Genomic DNA, 22,326 nt, shown 5'->3' with positions numbered 1-22,326 from the left:
AAATAGCCAAAAGGAGAAAAGGTGCAGCCAAATGGAAAATGAAAAAAAAAAGGTTGGTTTTGCCCCGGAAATACCGACTACAAGTTTTACAGTTGGCACTGGAGTCACCCATGGCTGCTTATCTAGGCATTAATAAAACCAGAGACAGAATAAAAGCGTGGTTTTATTGACCCGGAATGGGACTGGAAAGGAACCCATTGGGAATGCGGACGTCTTAACCTATCTTCAGGATTTACAAAGTGATTTTCAGGAACTTAAGAAACTATCATCCTGTAATTTAAAAAGAGCACAACAGAAAAGATGGTACGACGCACACGCCAGAGATCGGAATTTCCAACCTGGTGACCAAGTCCTGGTGTTGAGACCCAGATGACAGCGGAAGGTCGAGGTTTCCTGGGACGGACTCTTTAGAGTGATAGCAAATGTTATTCCAAATTAGAAATGTGTATAAGTGCCAAATTAGTTGTTATGGTGGAAATAAGATACAGGAAAAGGTAAATTATTTGTTAAGTTATGTTGCAACATAGAAGTTGTGTACAAAAGGGAAATACTAAGTTGTTGGTTTTGATTAAGCTCCAATACATTGCTTCGGCATTGTTTAAAATGTATAACTATGCCTATGCAATGACTTTGGGGGTGGGACGAATGTGGCGGAATAAGGCCTGGTTCATCATGGGTTAACCTATCACTCCCATGTTAGGTGGGTGTTCCCTGGGAGGCGGAGCTACCTGGCATTCTAAAAGGAGGGGGAACAACCTGGAAAGGCAGTTGGGGGTTTGGCAGTTGGGTGTGGAGGTTTAGAGAGAAAAACTGCGAGGTTAGGCTTTGGGGAATGGGAGGAAAGGTCATTACCATTGCTAACGGGAGGCAGGAAAGATTATAACTGAGCTGAATTATATAAGAAGATTTGTACCAATAAGAACTCAAGACATCCATGTTTTCAAGTTACCTTAATAAAGTTAAAAGTGTTTAAACGTTCGCTGACTGTGGCAGTGCGTCAGTGCCTCAAGAGGTGTGGCTGAGGGGAAAAGCACTAGGGGTTTCCTGTGATAGAGGGAACGGGTGGCTTATTTTCCTGGCATACAGAGGACTGGGCAGGGAAGCCAAAGGTGCCACACAGTTGCCTAAAGTGAAGGCAAGCTGCAGTAGTTTGGGAACCCAGGGCGGGAGATCCCAAAGGTGGCAAGAGTTGTTTCGAACGTAAAGCACTGAGGTACCCCAGAGACACTCCCATATAACCACTGAAGGATTCATCCTAGTGGACAGTGAAACTTAGGGAGAGTCACGGTTGGGGAAGAATCGAAAGGGGAGGGAGTGGGATCCCTCACAGCAAGCATGACTAAGCCGCTTCTGGCGAACCAGAGCAGTGCACGGAAATGCCGTTTACCTTCCCGCTGGAGTGGTACCTATTTATCTACTTGCACTTTGATGTGCTTTCAAACTGCTAGGTTGGCAGGAGCAGGTACCGAGCAACGGGAACTCACCCCATTGCGGGGATATGAAACGCCAACCTTCCGATCAGCAAGCCCTAGGCTGTGTGGTTTGGCCACAGCGCCACCCGCGTCCCTATGAGTAACTTAGGTTCAGTCTTTTCAGTGGGTCTGTTCTGAGTATAATGCAGTTGCAGATACTCAACAAACTAATTGCATGCTTGACTATCTTAATTTATATTGAATCCTTTTCTCAATGTAATGCAGATGTCTGTCATTAATTTTGTATTGGTCATAACCCCCCCCCCCGGCCGTTCCCTTTTCCCTTTGCAATTGCATTTGCATTCACCCTTATTATTATGAAATTACTTATCCACCTCATCAACAATCAAGATGAACACTGACTATAATAAGTGTCCTGACTTCTTTACGGCTGAGACTCCTAAAATAAGAACAGCCTTTAAAACTGCAAACAGGTAGCAACACTCTTATTTTAAAAAAGAAAGAAAAAGAAAAAAAGAAAACGTGTCTTATATAATATGCCAGTTGCAACAGACTTATTTGAAAGAGATGATCTTAGATTTTAACGTGTGCCTCTTAAAATTAGACAGCCTTCCAGTGTTTGCCTTAGATTCACTCCCTCCAGCCCTCAAGCCAGCGTCTTTCATTCGAAAGTTGGCTTTAAAACGAAGCCGCGTCCCAGTTGAGGGAATTCACCGTTGAACAAGGTAGAGAGCTCCTAGTGGCACAATTCGCTCTTTGTGGAACAAGCTTTATGAAAGATCTCACTGTTCGCGGCCCCCCCCCCCCACCATCACTTTATTACACTCTTGGGTGAAAATTATCCAGACCCCAAAACGCCCTAATCTAAACACAGGCACGAGCCGTTAGCTTCCCTAAAGTAAACTCCCTCTGTCGACTCACTCCCACCACCACCCCGTGCCCGGTTTTTCTTTGGCCTGGTTCAACGTGCGTCATATTTATGACAGTACGAAAATAATCCTGACAAAATATAATTTTGGCTGCAAATCTGGCTTAGAGGCGGACAAGAGGAGACCCTGGAAAGGAAAGTGGACCTGGGTGTTTTCTGCAAGTTGGAATCAAGTTAATTTAGAAAGCGGGGTGGGGGGTGGGATTTAAACCTCATTATTTTCTCATTCTTGCTAAGATGGAAACAGTAAAAATATGGCAGAATGAAATAAATCTCCCAATTGCTTATTGTTTGGGGGCAAGGGAGGAGAGCATTTTCTTCCCCCGCACATGCTGTCCACTTGGCCAGGTCCAGGGAGAAACGTCCATGAGGCTCTTTGCTGGGTTACATCCCAAAGCCTTACCAAGTGTCAGGGCAGGACCCAAGGCCATGTCAGAGCCATAGCTCAGTGGTAGAGCACCTGCTTTGCATGCAGAAGGTGCCGGGTTTGATCCCCGGCATCTCCAGGTAGGGCTGGGAAAGACTCCCATATCAAAATCTAGAGAGCCCACTGCAAGTCAGGGCAGACAGTGCTGACTGTTGGGTTTGAAATTATACCTAAGCCGGTCTGATGTCAGTACTGTTTGTTTAAGAAATAGAAGAAACAGGTGCCGGTGTTTTGTTTTTAATTGGCTGAAGCGTGGGCATTACTCTGAGTATATAAGGCTCTGTTGCAAAGCGTTTAGTGCTCCTAGCTTTGGGAGTTGGTGGGGGTTTGAAGGTTGGGAGTGAAAGTTCTTAGATAAAGAACAGTTGATTTAGTGTAACAGAGTCTCTGAAAAAGGCTAGAAACTGACGGAGAGTTTTTTAAATTTGTTTATGTAAATTAAACTCTAGTTTGAGAAAGCCTTCCCTTTTTTCCCCTCTGGTGCCTGCTTTAGTCAAGTTAATTTTTCTGTTGCGTTTATTCTTTAACTCTGCGGGAAGCATACTTTAATGGGCCACTGTTAACTGGGGTGTAAGTTCTTCTTTTGCACCTTTTAGTTCAGTACCCAGTTATTTTTTTCCATTACTGACCTGGATGGACCAAAGGTCTGACTCAGCATTTATGCATCTTCTTCTGTTCCTAAGGCCAGTTTCATACTGTCAGCTAATGGCATATCTCCTGCACCTGTTCTCTTCTGTGCCTGGAAAGGTATCAGAGATGTGAACTGTGCCATCGTCCAAAGCAACTAATTCTGATTATTTATTTCATCAAAGCAGTATCCTGTTTGATTGTTAAAAACACTAGCAACTTCAATGCGGTTTACAAAAAGAATAAAACTGACATTATTAGTTTAAAACAACAATTTAAAATCTTCAACAAGCAGCACTGCATGTGGCAAATACAGGGTGTAAGGAGCCTGAGGTATATCTGATTAAATTCTGCTCCTAGTAGACCTGGTGGTCCAGGTCCTGATTGTGGGCTTCCCAGAAGACAACAAGATGCTGGACTCGATGGGCCACTTGTGGCTCCAAGCCAACAGGTTCTTCTGCTGTTCTGTCACTGGCCAGAGGATGCTGGATTTGAATGGTCTAATGAGGTTATTATCTTTTTGTCACTGGAGGATACGGGGGTAAGGTTACTACGCCCGACGCCCCTTCCATTGCTATCCCTCGGTCTGCTTCCTGCCTTCTGCACGGACTTCAGCATGGATCAAACATGTGACCTGGGCTGTGTTAGCTAACACGGGGTCGACGGGGTGGGTGAAGGACCTGGAATGCAGAGCTATAATGTCCCTTCTCCCACCCACGGCTGCTGCTGCCAACTCTTAAATATTTTGCAGGGATTCTGAACAAATAAATATCCTGAATGGAGCCATGGTTTTCTAATGTAATTTTAGCTCTGCGTTTCCCCAGGAATGCTCAGAATAAATAGGTAATATTTGCAAAGCAGCCTCCTCTGTTTCTGTTCAGAGCGGGGGCCACTGAGGCTCTTTTATGGTGCTGTAGCCATGTCACTAAATTGGGGTTTGGGGGCAGTGTGGAGCACATTGGAACAGGGGAAGCAGCCTTATACTGAGTCAGATCATTGGTCCACCTAGCTCAGTATTGTCTGCCCTGACTGGCAGCTGATCTACAGGGTTTCAGAAAGGGAGTCTCTCCCAGCCCTACCTGGAGACGCCATCAAGCATTGAACCTGGAACCTTCTGCATGCTAGGCAGAGATGCTCTGCTGCGGAGCTCTGGCCTTTCCCAAGGAAATCGCAGTTGACCAAGCAATCCAAAGATGGGGCAGAAATTCAGTTTGCATTTTCAGGCAAACCTGCCTAATTCACACATCCCCAAAACAATCTGCCAACTAAGACACAGCTATCTTTTGTAATTTGCACGCATACAAATGTTGCAATGCAGTTCCGTAGCCCCAAATATGCCTGCAAAAATGTGTATTTTGCCAAGTGTGCATGTATCAGTGATGGTAGCATTCCATCAGGCAAGACTGAGAAACAGATACTACAATGCCCACAAATTTTTATGAGAACTTAAAAAAAAGTAGGGGGGGGGGAGACACTGATGTGCTGAAATGAGAGATTGGGCTCTTCCACACACCCACTTCTCCCATGCCTAGAAAACACAGGTCTGAGGGGTTTTCTGATTGCCCCACTTCTTTCTCTGGGAAAACCCGCTCTTTGCCACTGAAAACCTGATTGGCGTTTGCTTCGAGTGGGTTTTCCTGGAGAGAAAGCAGCAGGGAAAGCAGAAGTGCGGACAAACCCAAAGACAGAGAGAGAAACAGAAGCTGTGACAGATTCAGCCATTCCTGGTGGACACTAGCCAGTTCCCACTAAGCTCTTCCAAATCTCATTAAGAGTTCAGCACAGGAGGTGCATCTTCCACTGAAATCAGCAGGCCACTCAATCCCGATCAAATGGTCACCCTCCTGTTCCCCCATCACGTTTTCTGCTCAATATAAAATGTGTCATGGCACAGAAAAGGGGATCTGTCCCTCGTTTTAAAATGAAGAGCTTTGTAGAAACAAGGCCAAGGGAATGGGTTAAAAATGAACCAGCAAAATCCACTCCTCTCCCCACCCTGCTTCCCAAGCCTTGCCTTCTATACTAGGGAAATATATATATCTGCTCTACATCTGAAGTTTATTTCAGTCCTTGGGGAAAGTGGCGCGGCGCTACGTCTCTAGTAAATTGCCGGCGTTTTACGGTCGCGCAGGCACCCGAGCCAAACAGACTTCGCCTTGGCTCCTTCGCCCGTCTCAGGGTGGGCAGAGTCTGGCATGTTTTCCTCCGAATTGAAGAGTGTCATTGATGGGGTTGTGGGGGGGGGAGTTTCAGTGCAGCCAAAGCTTGTAAGGTAACTTTTAAAAATCACAAATTAAAGTTCTCCAGGGATGTAATTATTTTGATGTTTCGTTACGGAAGAACCACCCCCTCCCCCTCCCCCTTACAACCTAAAATTTAGATTCTTATGTGCTTTCATCCAGGCAGTAGAGTTTCACATTTTTAAACTTTTATGGGACATACTCATTTATTGCAGTGGGGTTTTTTTAAAAAAGTGCGTTGAAAGGGAGATATATTTAGCCCTTGCTACTGTATGTACTTGCTACTGTATAAGATGCTTGCACCCAGGTGTGTGCACTGCAAATCAGGCTTGAGTGTGTGCATTGTTGTATCTACACACACCTGGGCATGAGGACATATTAATTCACAGCAAACGAACCTGCAGGGGTGCTGTGTGAATCTGTTAACATGTCAGAAGCTGCACAGGTAGCTTGGTAGAACTTAGTCACTCTCCTAAGAAATTAAGGGCACTACTCCCCTAAGCTTGACCAACCAAACGCGGACAAGGCCTTGCTCTGTGGTGTTCTTTTCTTGCAGAACTGAGGCACGCACACCAGCCTTGAAAATCAACCCACAACACTTGCTAGTCTAGCAAAACGCTCCCTTAGCCTGTGTGCCAACCCATATACCTGCGTCCTGTGCTTTGAATCACATCTGTGCCAACGGGAGCCCAGCTGCCTTTTGGTTATCAAGAGCCTTCCTTCCTGATCACCTGAAGAACCATAGAATGGTAGAGCTGGAAGGGATCCCAAGAGTCATCTAGTCAATGGAACGTGCATTTCAAGTGCCTAGTACTTTGTCCTGCATGGACTAGAGAAGGTGCTCCCCCCCCCCTTTGGAAGGAAAATAGATTTTCTCCCATCTTGGAATCGCGGCATAGAGCTTCTGCCCAGTCTCGCTAACTCAGACTAACTCAAACCAGCTCCCGTCCGAGGGAGGGCCTCTGGAAACCTATAGGTTCTCTGACCCCGGATGCAGGAATTCCCTGACCTCCTGCCCCCTTGGTGTAGGGGCTTGGCAAAGCACCGTGACCCCGTGGCTTGCTCCATCCTGCCCCAGTGTCAGCGGAAGGAAGGATGCGGTATTCTGTCCCGAGGGAATTCCAGCCGGCTCGAAAGCGTATAAAGCAACAGTATGATTAATTCCAGCTTTGCTAATAAGGACTTGCATTAGTTACAGTGTTTGGCAGCCGGGAAGATCCTTCGTAATCATATTCCCCCTCGTGGTGTTTGTAATTTTGTGTGTGTGTGTATTTTTGACTATTGTTGTTATTGATGTTTTAGCTGCAAACAATTTAAAGATGTGTTGCGTCTCCTTCAATTATCGTCGGCTTTCCAGGCCATCTCTGCGTGGCTGTCAGGGAATCTTTAAAAAACAAAAACACTGGGGATGAATAGTGCCTGTGTTAGATACGCTAAGATGAATTCCTCTCAACTTCTTGTTGTTGTTTGTTTGCTTTTAATTGCTCGGCTCTTTTTCCAGCACTGCGTGATTCATGTTTGAGTTCTTGGTTTGAGGCCAGATTACATATCTTGTCATGTTTACTTCCAGTATCTGAAAGCAAACATCCCCTGCGACCCCCTGCACTCACTCGCTCACGGAGAGCAGGACCCACCTGGGACCATGACCTCAAAGATATGTGTGTGTTTGTGTTGGATGCCGTCATGGGGTTGTATCTTGTATTAATCCTTCTCAGAGTAGACCCGCTGGAATTAATGGGCATGGCTAAATTAGAGCCATTAATTTCAATAGGCCTACCCTGAGTAAAGCTTAGTCAGAGACAGACCTTTATTTGTTGTTTAGAATCATAGGATTGTAGAGTTGGAAGGGACCCTGAGGACCATCAAGTTCAGGGGTCCCTAAACTAAGGCCCAGGGGCCGGATGCGGCCCACGGATGGTCCGAGAATCAGTGTGTTTTTACATGAGTAGAATGTGTCCTTTTATTTAAAATGCATCTCTGGGTTATTTGTGGGGCCTGCCTGGTGTTTTTACATGAGTAGAATGTGTGCTTTTATTTAAAATGCATCTCTGGGTTATTTGTGGGGCATAGGAATTCATCCATATTTTTTTTCAAAATACAGTCCGGCCCCCCACAAGGTCTGAGGGACAGTGGGCCGGCCCCCTGCTGAAAAAGTTTGCTGGCCCCTGATCTAGTTCAACCCCCATTGCAGTGCAAAAATATGCAGCTGTCCCATCCGGGGATTGAATCTGCAACCTTGGCGTTTAGCCTGGCTGGCATCCCTTTTGTTCACTCAGCAGCCTCAAAAGTCTCCCCAGAAATGGTAACAGACCTATAGGCTCCTATTTTGACTTCTGGCTGATTCTGACCTCCTGAAGTGGCAGCGTGTGGGCTCCCCTTCATATCACAGGGGGGCTTTAGTATATTTTAGCATTGGGTGTCCTTAACGTGTTGCTGGAATTGTTTCATTGCATATTTTCATTGCACATGGATATTTTAAAACAAATTTTATTCTTACAAGCTGCTTAGAAGCAGCATGTTAGTGGTGTGCAAATTTTATAATTATAACACTAAGTAGAATTATATTGCTGCCGCTGTTGTTAAATTTATTAGCAATCCTTCTCCAGCAAGTCCCAAGGGAGCTTACAGCAATTAAAAAAAAGAAAGAAAGAAAGAAGAAGAACTAAAAGTGGCTAAAACAGATTAATTAAAATATATATATATGAATGAGATAATAAATAATAGCAATGATAATTTAAATTGTGTACTAATTGATATAAATTAGCAACTAATAACGATGTGGCTCTCTCCCTCATTTCTGGTGCACTTCTCTGAGGAAAAGGGGTCTAGGTGCGTTGCAGCAAGAGAGATGTGCTAACTGACTAATCGGGAGAGAAGTGGCATGAGTGTTCTGTTCTGGGGGGTGATCCTCTCCCCAACTGACGTCTGTCTGTGTTCCTTTTCTGCCTCTTTCAGACCCAGCCTGTGCCCAACCCCATCTCCTACTATATGCATCGTTCGCCATGGTGGTTCCACCAGTTCGAGACACTCTTCAACCACTTCATTGAGCTGGCTGTGCCGTTCCTCATCTTCCTCGGGCGACGCCTGTGTCTCGTTCATGGGATCCTGCAGATCCTCTTCCAGGTGAGACCAGATTTTTGGCCTGAAAGCCAATGCTTATTCGGGGTGGGGGGTGGGGAGCATTGCCCTTGTTGCTACCAGACCCTTCCTTTTAAAACAAAAACAACAGCAACACCCCAAATGTCTAGAATCATAGAATTGTAGAGTGGGGGGGACCCTTGTTGTTGTCGTTCAGTCGTGTCCGACTCTCTGTGACCCCATGGACCAGAGCACGCCAGGCACACCTATCTTTCACTGCCTCCTGCAGTTTGGCCAAACTCATGCAAGTAGCTTCAAGAACACTGTCCAACCCTCTCATCCTCTGTCGTCCCCTTCTCCTTGTGCCCTCCATCTTTCCCAACATCAGGGTCTTTTCCAGGGAGTCTTCTCTTCTCATGAGGTGGCCAAAGTACTGGAGCCTCAACTTCAGGATCTGTCCTTCCAGTGAGCACTCGGGGCTGATTTCTTTAAGGATAGATAAGTTTGATCTTTTTGCAGTCCATGGGACTCTCAAGAGTCTCCTCCAGCACTATAATGACCTAAGGGTCATTTATTCCAACCCCTTGCAATGCAGACAGACCAGTATGAGCCTGCTCTGTGCCAGCTACACCAGTGCTTACTTATAGGCCTGTTCTGTTTAGTTTGGATTTTTCACAAGAGAGCATGAATAATCTTGTTTGTCAATTGTATGCCTTTTGTGTATGTTTTCAATTCATCAAAATAACAGCACTGCTTTGCAAGATCTGGAGAAGTGCATAAAGACTGCTGATAGTTGTATTTGGATGGACGAGCAATTTGGGGGACATTGAATCTGGCCTTCAACAGAAAGTGAACCAGTTAGATTACTCCTCCGTCCCTAGATCTGAGCTGTGTAGACTTGAGCTGCCATTTCCTGAATTCTCATAACTTAAATCCTTATTTTTTAAAGTGTATTTAAAGCTACATCCTTAATGAAATGTTAGCTTTCTGCTTCCGTTTATGACTCACACGACTTCTGTGTCGCCTCTGAGCCGTGCAGTAGCAGTGGAGGCTTTTATGGTAGTACACATGCTGTATAAATGGGAGAGCAGCTTGTTATAAACACTCTGGGCAAACTATAAAAATTCTTTCCAGTAGCACCTTAGAGACCAACTGAGTTTGTTCTTGGTATGAGCTTTCGTGTGCATGCACACTTCTTCAGATACACTGAAACAGAAGTCACCAGATCCTTCTGTTTCAGTGTATCTGAAGAAGTGTGCATGCACACGAAAGCTCATACCAAGAACAAACTCAGTTGGTCTCTAAGGTGCTACTGGAAAGAATTTCCTATTTTGTTTCGACTATGGCAGACCAACACGGCTACCCACCTGTAACTATAAAAATTCTGGTTGAGTTTTTTAAAGGCTGATATGTGAGCAAGGAAGAAACATATCACCCTGGCTGGATAGAGTGCCATATCTGGCCAGTTTGGCCCTCTTTCTGGGGAAAACCACGGCTCAATGACAGAGCATCTGCTTTGCATGCAAAAGGTCCCAGGTTCAATTCCCCAGCATCACCAGGTAGGGATGGGAGAAGACTCTGGTCTAAACCGCAGGAAGGCCTCGGCCAGTCAGTGTACACAAAATGGAGCTAGACGAACCAATGGTCTGACTTATGTACAGTGGTACCTCGGGTTAAGAACTTAATTCGTTCCGGAGGTCCGTTCTTAACCTGAAACTGTTCTTAACCTGAAGTACCTCTTTAGCCAATGTTGCCTCCAGATGCTGCTGTGCTGCTGCTGCCCAATTTCTGTTCTCATCCTGAAGCAAAGTTCTTAACCCAAGGTACTATTTCTGGGTTAGCGGAGTCTGTAACCTGAAGCATCTGTAACCTGAAGCGTCTGTAACCCGAGGTACCACTGTATATGGAAACTTCCTATGTTGCCATTTAAACTACACCTTTATTCAAAACCATGAGGGCCAGAATGTTAGCTCAGTGGTGAAACATCTGCTTTGCATGCAGAAGGTCCCAGGTTCAATCCTCAGCATCTCCAGGTAGGGCTGGCAAAAGAGTGCCACTGCCCATCGGTGTAGACAGCACTGAGAAAGATCAAGCAATGATCTGACTCAGCATAAGGCAGCTTCCTATGTTGAGCTGCGGGTTGCAATTTTCCAAGCCGCAATATGTTCTGCTGTGTTAGGTGTCAGGATTCTCCCTCACCTCCCTACCTGAGAGTGACGTTGGTGATGGTGTGTAGCATCGTCAACGGGGATGTCACTTTGCAGAATTACGAACTCTCATCTGTCGTGCTTAGATGATATCAGTTACAAGGAAGTAACAGCAGCGTTGATATTCAAAACAGATGGGACTGGAACAGACCTGGAAACACATCAGGCATTCATACTTCAGCTGTTATTGTCAGTGTTCTTCTAGGAGAATTGGTTACCCTAAATGACCCTTGGTTCATTTGGTCCAGTACTGTTTACTGCAGCCTCCCCCAACCTGGATCTTGGGACTTCAATTCCCATCAGCTCTAGCTACCATCACCATTTCAGACTACAACTCCCATCAGCCCCAGCCATAGGAGGAGGAGGAGGAGGCTGGTGGAAGTTGTAGTCCAAAACACCCAGAGGACATCAGCTTGGGGAAAGCTGGCCTATTGTGACTGGCAAAGACTTTTCAAGGTGCCAGAGAGAGGGCTTTGATAGCTCTGTTGCCTTCTGATCCCTTGAAACAAAGGTTTCAGGACTGCAGCTAGAGCCTTTCTCCTTCTTTGTGTGCATGCATGGTCAATTGAAGCTAAAATACCCCACAAGCCTGCATGCAGTCCAAAGATGTCCTCTATATATTCCATCATCAAAATAAGCGCAACAAATCCCTTAAGCTGTGGTGCAACAATTTCTTTGCCGCATCAGGGAGGAGGGGATTTCACAAGTGCTAACCAAGTAGCCATTGCGTCCCAGAAAAGGAAATTATGTACAATAACCGACTCATAATGACCTATTGTTAAATACATTCTTCTTATTGCCCTTTAATTGACATTTTATGGACAGTTTGCAATTACTGGCTGACTTTCTTTCCCAAAGGAGTCTAAGCAAGGAGAACAAATCCCAGCATAATAGGCCACTCTTTTGCCCTGAAAGGATTTTGAAACACACACACACACACACACACACACACCTGTTTATTTAATATTTACTGTTCTTTCCTTCATTCAAAATGACTTTTATTGACAATACTCCTGCTCTGCAAAGGAAGCAATAAAGTTTAATGTCGATATCCCACTTAAATGTGCTTTTCAAGATTTTAATTGACATTACATGCAAGGTTTTATTAGACATTTTTATAATTGTTATTGGAGTCATGGTGGCTAGGCTCTGTTAACTACGTTTCTCTAGATTAACCACCGGGCCCAGAGAAAATTAGCTGTGTCCGAGCTCCTGTTCTCTCCTCTCCAAAATTAAAGGAGGGGGAGGTTGGGGGGGGGGGAGTTCTGACTGCTACAAGATTTGTTGTGTGAAACGAGTTGAAGAAGAAGAAGAAGAAGAAGAGGAGGAGAAGGAGGAGTTTGGATTTGATATCCCACTTTATCACTACCCGAAGGAGTCTCAAAGCGGCTAACATTCTCCTTTCCCTTCCTCCCCCCACAACAAACACTCTGTGAGGTGAGTGGGGCTGAGAGACTTCGAAAAGTGTGACTAGCCCAAGGTCACCCAGCAGCTGCATGTGGAGGATCGGAGACACGAACCCGGTTCCCCAGATTACGAGTCTACCACTCTTAACCACTACACCACACTGGCTCTCAAGGGGAACTTTCCCATCCCACTGCTTGCCGCCTTTCTTCTGCAGTCTGCCTCCCAACCCTTTTCCCCCACCAGAGGCAAGCATGAATTTGGAACCCCCTATTCCCTGCCAAATTACTAGTTCAAGAAAACAGAACTGTGGTGACTCAGAGTTAGGAAGATACATATCTTTGTGATTCATAAACACGAGGAAGAACTTTCTGACAAGTAAGAGCTATTCGACAGTGAGAGAGACTCCCTCTAAAGGTGGTGGCCTCTCCTTCCTTGGAGGGTTTTAAGCAGAGGTTGGGTGGTCATCTGTCTTGGATGCTTTAGCTGAGATCCTGCAATGCAGGGGAGTTGCAATAGATCCCATCCAACTCTACAATTCTATGATTCTTTGTCCAACGATGCCTTATGAGGAACGGCTTAGGGAGCTGGGTATGTTTAGCCTGGAGAAGAGAAGGTTAAGGGGTGATATGATAGCCATGTTCAAATATATAAAAGGATGTCATATAGTGGAGGGTGAAAGGTTGTTTTCTGCTGCTCCAGAGAAGCGGACACGGAGCAATGGATTCAAACTACAAGAAAGAAGATTCCACCTAAACATTAGGAAGAACTTCCTGACAGCAAAAGCTGTTCAACAGTGGAATTTGCTGCCAAGGAGTGTGGTGGAGTCTCCTTCTTTGGAGGTCTTTAAGCAGAGGCTTGACAGCCATCTGTCAGGAATGCTTTGATGGTGTTTCCTGCTTGGCAGGGGGTTGGACTGGATGGCCCTTGTGGTCTCTTCCAACTCTATGATTCTATGATTCAATCCATTTGATCTCTTTGGGGCAGGATTTTTTTTTCATATGATCCTCCTATGGTTTATGGTGTCAATGATGGGACTTGCTGGGCAGGGATCCCATTGGTTGCATTTATAGTCCACCTTTTCTTCAAGGAGCTTGAGGTGCTGGCATACACAGTTCTCCCCCAGATCAAAACACCTGTCAACATTTTGTGTTTCTGGATAGGCAATCAGTGTGTTTCTGGATAGGCTTACCTAAACAAAAATGTTTTCAGCAGGTGCTGAAAAGAGCAATCAGTGTGTTTCTGGATAGGCTTACCTAAACAAAAATGTTTTCAGCAGGTGCTGAAAAGAGCACAGTAAAGGTGCCTGCCTGGTGTCAATAGGCAGAGAGTTCCAAAGTGCAGGTGCTGCCACACCAAAATATCTGTTTCTTACAACTGTGGGACAAGTATTACTGTATATGGAACCTGTAACTGTGCCAGTTCCACAGATTGAGGTGTTTGAGTGGCCATGTACGGATTAAGGCAGGCATGGCCAAACCTGGCCCTCCACCTGTTTTGGGACTACAATTCGCACCATCCCTGACTACTAGTCCTGTTAGCTAAGGATGATGGGAGTTGTAGTCCCAAAACAGCTGGAGGGCCAGGTTTGGCCATGCCTGGGTTAAGGTAATCTCTTAGGTCCCAAGTTGTTAAGGGCTTGATATACTAATAGAATCACCTTGAATTTGGCCGTGTAGCGAATCTTCAAATGGGGCAGATCTCTGAGCAAAGGAGTTATGTGCTGCCAGAGACTCACTGTTGTCGGCACCAATGCTGGAGCATCCAGCATTAACTGCAGCTTCAGGCACAAGGGAAGCCTCACATAGAGCGCATTGTCTTGAATTAGCCATTGCTTCCTTTTAACGATCAAGGTATTTTCTAGCATAGATGAGGACAGAAAGGAGAAAGGGCATGCTCCAGCCAAGCCCCTCGGCCCCTTCCCTCGGCCCTGGCAAACGGTTCATGATCCAGTAGCACAACTGCCTCTTCCGCTGGCCAGGGGCCAGGGGCAGCTGCCAGAAGTGGCTGGCATGCTGGTCTGGCTTTAGCCAACTGCCTCTCACATATTCCTGCAGTGCTGACAGCTCAGGGGAAGGTGGAGGAAAGAGAAGATTATTTTTCAAAAAAGGGGAGGGGGAAAGTATCACCACTTTACTTACTGGATTTTAGTGCTAACTTTCTAAATAGGTAGGAAAGCGATCTTTTAACATTTGCAGCTTGAGGGGTGGGGAGACAGCTTTTGCCAGCTCGTTGCAATGAGGAGATTCCAAAAGAGTTGTCCTGTGAGCCTGTTGGAGTAAAAACTATCAAGAAAAATTGTGGCAGATTCAGCTTCTGTGGGCATGTCAGCTCCAGTGCCTTGCTAGCCTTTTCAGTGGTTGCTTTTGCTGGAAGTTAATCAGCTGTGTTTTAAAGGGACCCAGTCACCTTTTGCAGTGTCTTGATCTGGGATGGACAAATGTGTCACCTTTAATTTTTCTCAGCTTCTCATTTTTCTAATATTAGGCCTCATCTGCACTATACATTTAAAGCACTTTCATATCACTTTATGCAGACATGGCTTCCCCCAAAGAATCCTGACAACTATCATTGGTTAAAAGTACTGAGAGCTGTTAGGAGACCCCTAGTCCCCTCACAGAACTACAAATCTAGTGAGTTTCCTGGGGTTGGTTGCTAAACTACCCTGCCACATGTCCATGTCAGTTTGTGTTTTTAAAAAAGGGTGTGGAGGAACTCCTCTTGAAAATTCATCAGCTGTTTAGTTTGCATTTCTCTGAATATGAGTCGAATTTTGCCTAATGTAGACATTATTGTAAAGCAGTTCTCCATAATTCATTTTTGTGTGTTGCCTTAATGAATACATATATGTTTGTGCACACCTGTCTTCCCCTAATATGCGTTCCCCAATATGCACATTTTTGGGTGGGCAAAATGCACCCCATGATTTGAGAGAGGGTTCCTGCGTTTCAGTTCGCTTACTATTTCGGCTCCTGTGAATTACACGGGTTTGTATTGAAATGCAAATAAAACCAAAATCCTTCCCATTCCTACTCTTGATGCCAAGTTTAGACTTTGAAAGACTATGTGCCTAGGCCTAATGTGGAGCTTTTGAATGCCTGCCTGAAGCATATTAGTTGTTTAGCTTTGTGAGGGTTTTCATGTTGTACGAGTTAGTTAAGAATGTAAAAAGAGCCCTGTTGGGTCAGGCCAATGGCCCATCTAGTCTAGCATCCTGTTCTCACTGTGGCCAAGCAGATGCCCCATTGGGAAACCGCAAGCAGGACCTAAGCACAAGAGCAAATCTCCCCTGCTGTGACTACCAGCCACTGATAAGGAACAGAAATAATATGGGCATCTGTAGGGCCCTCCATTTCTACCCTGATAGGAGGCCCTGTATGTTTTCTTGGGAGGGTGGGTGCTCACCTGGGCAGAAAGTTTCCACTTCAGCTCTCTTTCAGTGGATTAGGGAAGCCATAGTGCAAGCCTATTGGACTCTGCCAAAGGTGTCTCCCCAGGTTGACAGCTCATTCTCTCCTAGGTGCAGCTCTCTGCACTGCACACCCCATGGTGGACATTTGCAGGGTAGCTACGTGGGCCTCATTGCACATTTCTGCTGTTTACAAGCGTCTTTGCCGCGGGTTGGGCTTTGCCTTCCATGAGCAGAGTAGAAGGGCTGAGCTAGAAGCTTCATGAAGCTGCTTCCCCATGTCTGCTGCACAATTCCCTCTCCACCCAGCGTGCTGCTTTCCAGGTCCTGGCAGTGCCGCCACGGCAGGCGTTGGGTTTGCGAGGAGAGTTTGGGCAGCACCCAAGAGCTCTTTCCTTGGGGCGTGGAGAGAGAGAGAGAGAGTTGTGCCGCACACGTCGTTCCAACGTGGCCAAGTTCTGAAGGAGCTGGTGGAAAGCTCTCTCGATAGGGAGGGAGGGAGAGGTCTTGCAGATGGAACCAGTCAGGAAACCAGCGGGCAGCTATTCTGCAACGCTTCCCTCCCCCAGCAACCCCCCCCCTTGTACGGACGCCAACATGGCTACAAGGGATGCCCAACAGAACTTGTACCTGACTACTTCAGGCCAGACAACATTGAAATTGGAGTCTGGTGAAGAAAAGTCACTTTCTCAAGAGGGCAGAGCTGAAACGTCCACATTGTACTTTTACTCCTGCAAGGGCGGGTGTGTGTGTGTGGAGTGGGGATGTGGAGACTACGTTGCCTCTCACTTTCTCTTGGTTCCCCCCGGGTAAAGGGTCGCTGTATCCGCTCCAGCTCTTTTGGATTCTGCCAAGCTGCTCTCTCTCTCTCTGCCAAGATCTTTGGGTAGGAGAAGCCATGACAGCTCACCAAGCTTGCTCAGTCCCTGGCAGCCAACGTCCCTGCTGCCGTCTCCATCACTGCTGACTGCGGCTGAGCATCGGGGCCAGGTGTGGGGGCCACGGGGGTGCCCTGTGCCCTGTCCCAGAGACCCGTGTGCTCCGTGTTTGTTCTCAGGATCCCTCAGGTCAGCAGGGAGATGGTCCTGGCTCTCTTTGCCTCTGGGAAATGTACAAAGAGGATTTGAACATAACATCACTCTCCATTCCTGTGGTTTCCAGCAACTGGTATTCAGAAGCATTGCTGCCTGGGAATGTGGAGGCAGGGCAGAGCCACGCTGGCTCGATAGCTGTGTCCATCCCATGAGTTGGTCCAGTCCCCTTTTAAAGCCACCCTTGATGTTGGCCATCACTGCCTCTTAGGGGAACGAGTTCCATGGTTTAACTACAAGCTGTGTGAAGAAATACCACTGGCAAAGAACCCCCTCACTGATTTGCCGATGGATGGCCATCTCAGCTTACAGCCAGCTTGAAATGTGGAAGTCTCTTGGTGGGACTTCCCGCTGGGGCATCTGGCCGGCCACTGTGAGAACAGGAGACTGGACTAGATGGGCCCTTGGTCTGATCCAGCAGGCTCTTCTTTTGTCCTAACGTTTTGCAAATCAGTCAGTGGGCTTCTTTATCAGTCTCTGTGCTCACATAATTCAAGGCAGACTTTGGATTGGATTGGCGCAGCAAGCATCCTAGGTGGGTGGTGTGCCGAGCTTTGTTCTAAAGATGCGCTTATGAGCCCCTGGTCCCTTCATTAAGGGCAATTCTCTCTTCCAAACGAAGCGTAGCTGCCTTCCACATCTTTCATCCCAAGTCTTCATGGCTTAGGCAGCCCATTCCGCCTCCCCACCCCCCCACCCTCGGGTCCTAAAAAAAATCTACAGCTTGGGAAGGAGCCCAGGATCGCAGTTGAAATTCTGAAGTCACCCCTTCAGGTTTATTCCTGGCAAGGGGAACGCAGAGCCGCGTTACTTGACATGTTGAGTCTGGCACCTGCTTCCCATAAATCCCTAACGATGCTGAAAAGTTAACCGGCTCTCTGAGGCCTCGTTTACACTGAGGTGGTCAGCCTGGGCCTGGCAGGGCTAGAGTACTTCAGATTTCATGTGGGGCAAGCAGAGACCGGAAAGCTGCTCGGCACACATGAAATTCTCTCTTCCATTGAAAACAGGCCTGTCAGGGATATGGGTTCTAGTCAGGACCTTCCCCCGACGTGCTTGCTTTCTGTGTGCAGAGATGTCTTTATTTATTGACTGACGTCATGCGATTCCCCAGCTGAAATCTGGCATAGAAGGGTCATAGCTCAGCAGTAGAGCTACTGTTCTGCACACAGACGGCTCCATGTTCAAATCCCCAGCAGCATCTCCTGGTAGAGTCAGATCCAGGGTCATCTCAGCCTGAAACCCTGGAGAGCCACTGCCAGGCAGTGTAAACAATACTGGGCTGGGTGGACCAGTGGTCTGACTCAGTATAAAGCAGCTTCCTATGTGATACCATACAACTTTTCCGGATCTGAAACTGGGATGTGCGTCTTCTGCGGTGGGCTACCTCGTGCGTCACACGACCTGCGCTGCTCTCTAGGTCCTCCCAAACACCTTTTTAGGGGTGTGATCTTGCGCAGCTCCCCAAAACTCACATTTTGGGGCACCATGCAAGATCACAGCCCCCCAAAAAAGCACTTTTCCAGGGTTACAGTGTGGCCCAAGAGCATGCAGCAAAATGGCTGCCAAGATCTCACATGAGAAAACAGGGTGTCCCATTTTCTTCCTGGGGCACTTTTGTAAATAAGCCGTTCTTGGAGACTCTGTTGATTGAAGTGCAGGGCACAAATGTTCTAAATAAATTAATCGGCTACAACCCTGAAGTTGTATTATTGGATTGTTGAAGTTTTTGGTTTATTACTATTACTATTTCGTACATAACTTCCCCATTTCTTTTTAGCTCTGTGAGCGAAATGGCCCCCTCCCCAATTTGGGAGACATTGCCTGAGGAGCTGGCCTCCTGTGCCTCCTTCCGAGGCCCCCCAAAACTCCCACTGCAGTCCTGCAATTTTATTTGACACTTTGCAGTGCCGAACTGTGCAACGGCAAAACTTGGCTCTTGGCCCCGATGGGCTGAGCTTGTTAAACTTGTACCGCTTGGCAAGCTTGTTCGTGAGGGGAAGCGTTAGGCGGGCGCCAGAAAGGAAGGACAAAGCCACCTGATGGAGCTGGCAGGTACTTCCCGTCTGGCAGAGGGTGCCAACTGGTTTCTGCTGCCAAACATTGAAAGAAAAGAGTTGAGTCAAATTGGCTTCAGCAAGGAGGGAAGGGCTTAGTGGTAAAGCAGCTGCTATGCATGCAGAAGGTCGAGGCTCAACACCTGATGTCTCTAGGTAGGGCTGGGAAAAGACTCCGTTATGGAATCCTGAAGAGCTGCTGCCAGTCAGTGTAGACAGTACTGAGTTAGATGGACCAATTAGTCCAAGGAGGGCAGGGCAAGCACAGCGCCCTGTCAACTTTTAAGGAGAGGGCTGCTTTGGAATCTTCATAATCATTACCTCTGCTGTTGGAGGCAATGTACATCAGGGAATGGCTGGATGATGAGTGGTGGGAGGCACCAGGCGGGAAACCCTCAAGGGAAACCCCAGAGGAGGAAGGCTCAGAGCCCGGGGATTGGTGTTGGGACACCAAGGAGAGGTCAGGTCCTCACTCAGAGGGGGAAGAGTGGGATGCTGAAGGGGCAACAGGATTGAGTGAGCAGGGAGAGCCTGTGACAGGGAGCAGTCTCAGCTCAGAGGCTGATGCAGAGGAGAGGGGTCTAGAGCAGTGTTTTTCAACCTTTTTTGGGCAAAGGCACACTTGTTTCATGAAAAAAATCACAAGGCACACCACCATTAGAAAATGTTAAAAAAATTAACTCTGTGCCTATATTGACTATATATAAAGTAATTCTCTTGAATTTTTCAATTTTTCCCACGGCACACCAGGCAACATCTCGCGGCACACTAGTGTGCCGCGGAACAGTGGTTGAAAAACACTGGTCTAAGGGCTGCAGAAGAATACAGGGAGCCTGCCTCTCCAACTGCGACAAGCTCCTCTCCCCTCTTGTCTCCAAGGATGCACAGAGTGATGCGTAGAGCAGGCCAAAGGTGATAGATCCCCAGGCGCAGTTTGAGACTGCTTGGGAAACACTCGGCAGAGGAGGAGCCTTCAGTAGTGTAGCGTGGGGGGAAAGCCACAGGGCAATTGCCCTGGGTGCAAAATTGTTAGGGGCAGAAAATTTCGACCTCAATACAGCTGCTGGGCTCCATTGAAAATGGCTTCTCCATGGGAATCAGGAAGGATCTCTGCAGCTGTAATCTCCTGGGTGATGTGGACACCATTAGACAGTTGAATGTGCATGTGTACTCTGTCAGTTTCTCTCCCTCCCACCTCGCTTCGTGTGGCCCTGGGTGACATTGTGCTTCTGCATACCAGTTGCTGGAAAGCTCTGGAAGGGGGTGGGGATGCTGCTGCACTCAGGTTCTGCTTGTAGTTTCCCAGAAGAGGTATCTGATTGGCGGCTGTGGATACAGGATGCTGGACTGGATGGGCCACTGGCCTGATCCACCAGGGCTCTCCTTAGGTTTAGTGCATGGAGCCTGAACCTTAACACAGCTTGCCTTTGTTCGCCTTGCGGATGCTGGCTGGTATTAGTTCGCCAACACACGGGTTCTATTTTGCAGTAGTCAAGGAGGTGGCGGCAGTGGGGGAGACGGCCCTCTCCTGTTGGCCGAACGAGTGCATTTAATTAGCTCCTGCTTCAGAGTTCCCTCCCCGCTCCACACCACCCCTAATTTATTTTTCAATCATTTAAAAGTGTCTCCCCTCCCTGGTGCTGTAAACTCTATTTTGACTGTGGCTGCAAGATCCCCTTTGGGCGTCATTCAAATTGTACTGAACTGCCCACCCCGCACCTCTCCCCATACGTTGCTGGTTTCTCTCAAAATAAACCTGCCCCTGGCTTTTGACAAGCTCTAATGAAAAACAAATTGTTATATTACTTAAAAAAATAATTTGAAGGAAGCCTGAATTAGTTGTCGAGGTGGGAAAGTTTCGGCTACTTGAAAACAGAGTTTGGGAAGGGTATTTATTTTAAACTGTTTAGGCCGGCATGCTCTCTGGGATAATATACAGGCCTGTTTGTTTCACAGCGCACCTCGCCCGAGACGTGAATCATGCCTTTTTAATCATGACGTGAGCTTGATTAATTGGAAAGGGTCAAGCGAATGGGACCATTACCAGTTCTGGAGAAGTGGAGTCGCTGCTTGCCTGGCGCACTCAAACTCTGCTTTAGCAGTGGTGGGATGCACAATTAATCATACAGTAAGTCGCTTGGAAAATGAAAAAGAGCAACTCCCCCCCCCCTTTTAAGAAACACGTAGAAATTGAATGTGCCTTTTCAAAAGGCTGTTCCAGAGCTTTTAGAAACAATATGGGATGCAATCCAGTTGTAGATGATTGGCTTGGCATGCAGAAGGTCCCAGATTCACTCCTTAGCCTCTCCAGGAAGGGCGGAAAAGACTACCTGAAACACTGGTGAGTTGCTGCCAGTCAATGTAGACAATAAACCAATGGCCTGACTCTGTATAAAGCAGCTTCCTTTGTTCCTGCGTCTTTGGGGAAAGGCCGTAGGGCAATAGAAGAGCATCTGCTTTGCATGCAGAAGGTCCCAGGTTCAGTTCCCGGCATCTTCAGGTAGCGCTGGAAATGTCCCCCGCCTGACACCCTGGAGAGCTGCTGCCAGTCAGTGTTGACAACACTGAGCTAGATGCGCCAATGATCTGACTCTGTATAAGGCAAATTCCTGTAATCTTTTATTCCTGGATTTCTTAGGAGTAGGTGGTTGGATGAGGAACCCACCCAACATTTCTCAGGTGCTTACATTTTTAAAGGGCTTGGTTGTGAGTTAATAGCTCACTTTTGCTACTGTTTCCTCTGAACTGACCATCTTTTTTTCCTGAATGGACAAAATAGGTTGACAAAAAGCACTATTAAGCCCTGTTGACATGATCAGATGTGTTAGAATGATATGCATGCAAATTAAGGACCCGATTCAGTGAATGCTTCTAATTTGACTTCTGGTAAAAGCATTGGGCTGTAACCAACTAAGTTCTAATCCAGGGGTAGGCAACCTAAGGCCCATGGGCAGATGCGGCCCAATCGCCTTCTCAATCCGGCCCACGGACGGTCCAGGTATCAGCATGTTTTTACATGAATAGATTGTGTCCTTTTATTTAAAATGCATCTCTGGGTTATTTGTGGGGCATAGGAATTCGTTCACACACACACCCAAAATATAGTCTGGCCCCCCACAAGATCTGAGGGTCAGTGGACCGGCCCCCTGCTGAAAAAGTTTGCTGACCCCTGTTCTAATCAGAATAGACCCAGTGAAGAAAAAAGGGACCTAATTTCATCAAGACCATCAAATTGAACAGGTCTACTCTAAGTATGCCTAACATTGGATACAACCAAATATGTCTTCATATGTCGTATAAATACTGGGTTTTTCCCTTTGCAGGAAATTTATACTAATTTGAAAAAAGGGAGGTGTTTATAAGTATCCAAACACGATTAGAGGAAATAAAATGTGTTATTTACTTGAAAAGAAAGCCCCTTCCGT

The 22,326-nt window shown here is 46.8% G+C and overlaps 1 protein-coding gene across 4 annotated transcripts in view; it reads left to right on the top strand.

Moving 5' to 3' along the window:
• LMF1 (lipase maturation factor 1) overlaps positions 1-22,326 on the top strand; it is a 154,747-nt gene that overhangs the window by 98,744 nt on the left and 33,677 nt on the right. For all 4 annotated transcript variants that reach the window (XR_004427738.1, XM_033166872.1, XM_033166874.1 and 1 more), the window contains exon 6: positions 8,611-8,778. Coding sequence is in view for 3 of the 4 variants with exons in the window: in XM_033166872.1 (XP_033022763.1) it covers positions 8,611-8,778 (168 nt within the window). In the remaining variant the exon portion in view is untranslated. The remainder of the gene's footprint in view (positions 1-8,610; positions 8,779-22,326) is intronic.

Source organism: Lacerta agilis, chromosome 13 (assembly GCF_009819535.1).
Source record: "Lacerta agilis isolate rLacAgi1 chromosome 13, rLacAgi1.pri, whole genome shotgun sequence".
NCBI classification, from domain to species: Eukaryota; Metazoa; Chordata; class Lepidosauria; order Squamata; family Lacertidae; genus Lacerta; species Lacerta agilis.
This window is presented reverse-complemented; position numbering and strand designations above follow the sequence as displayed.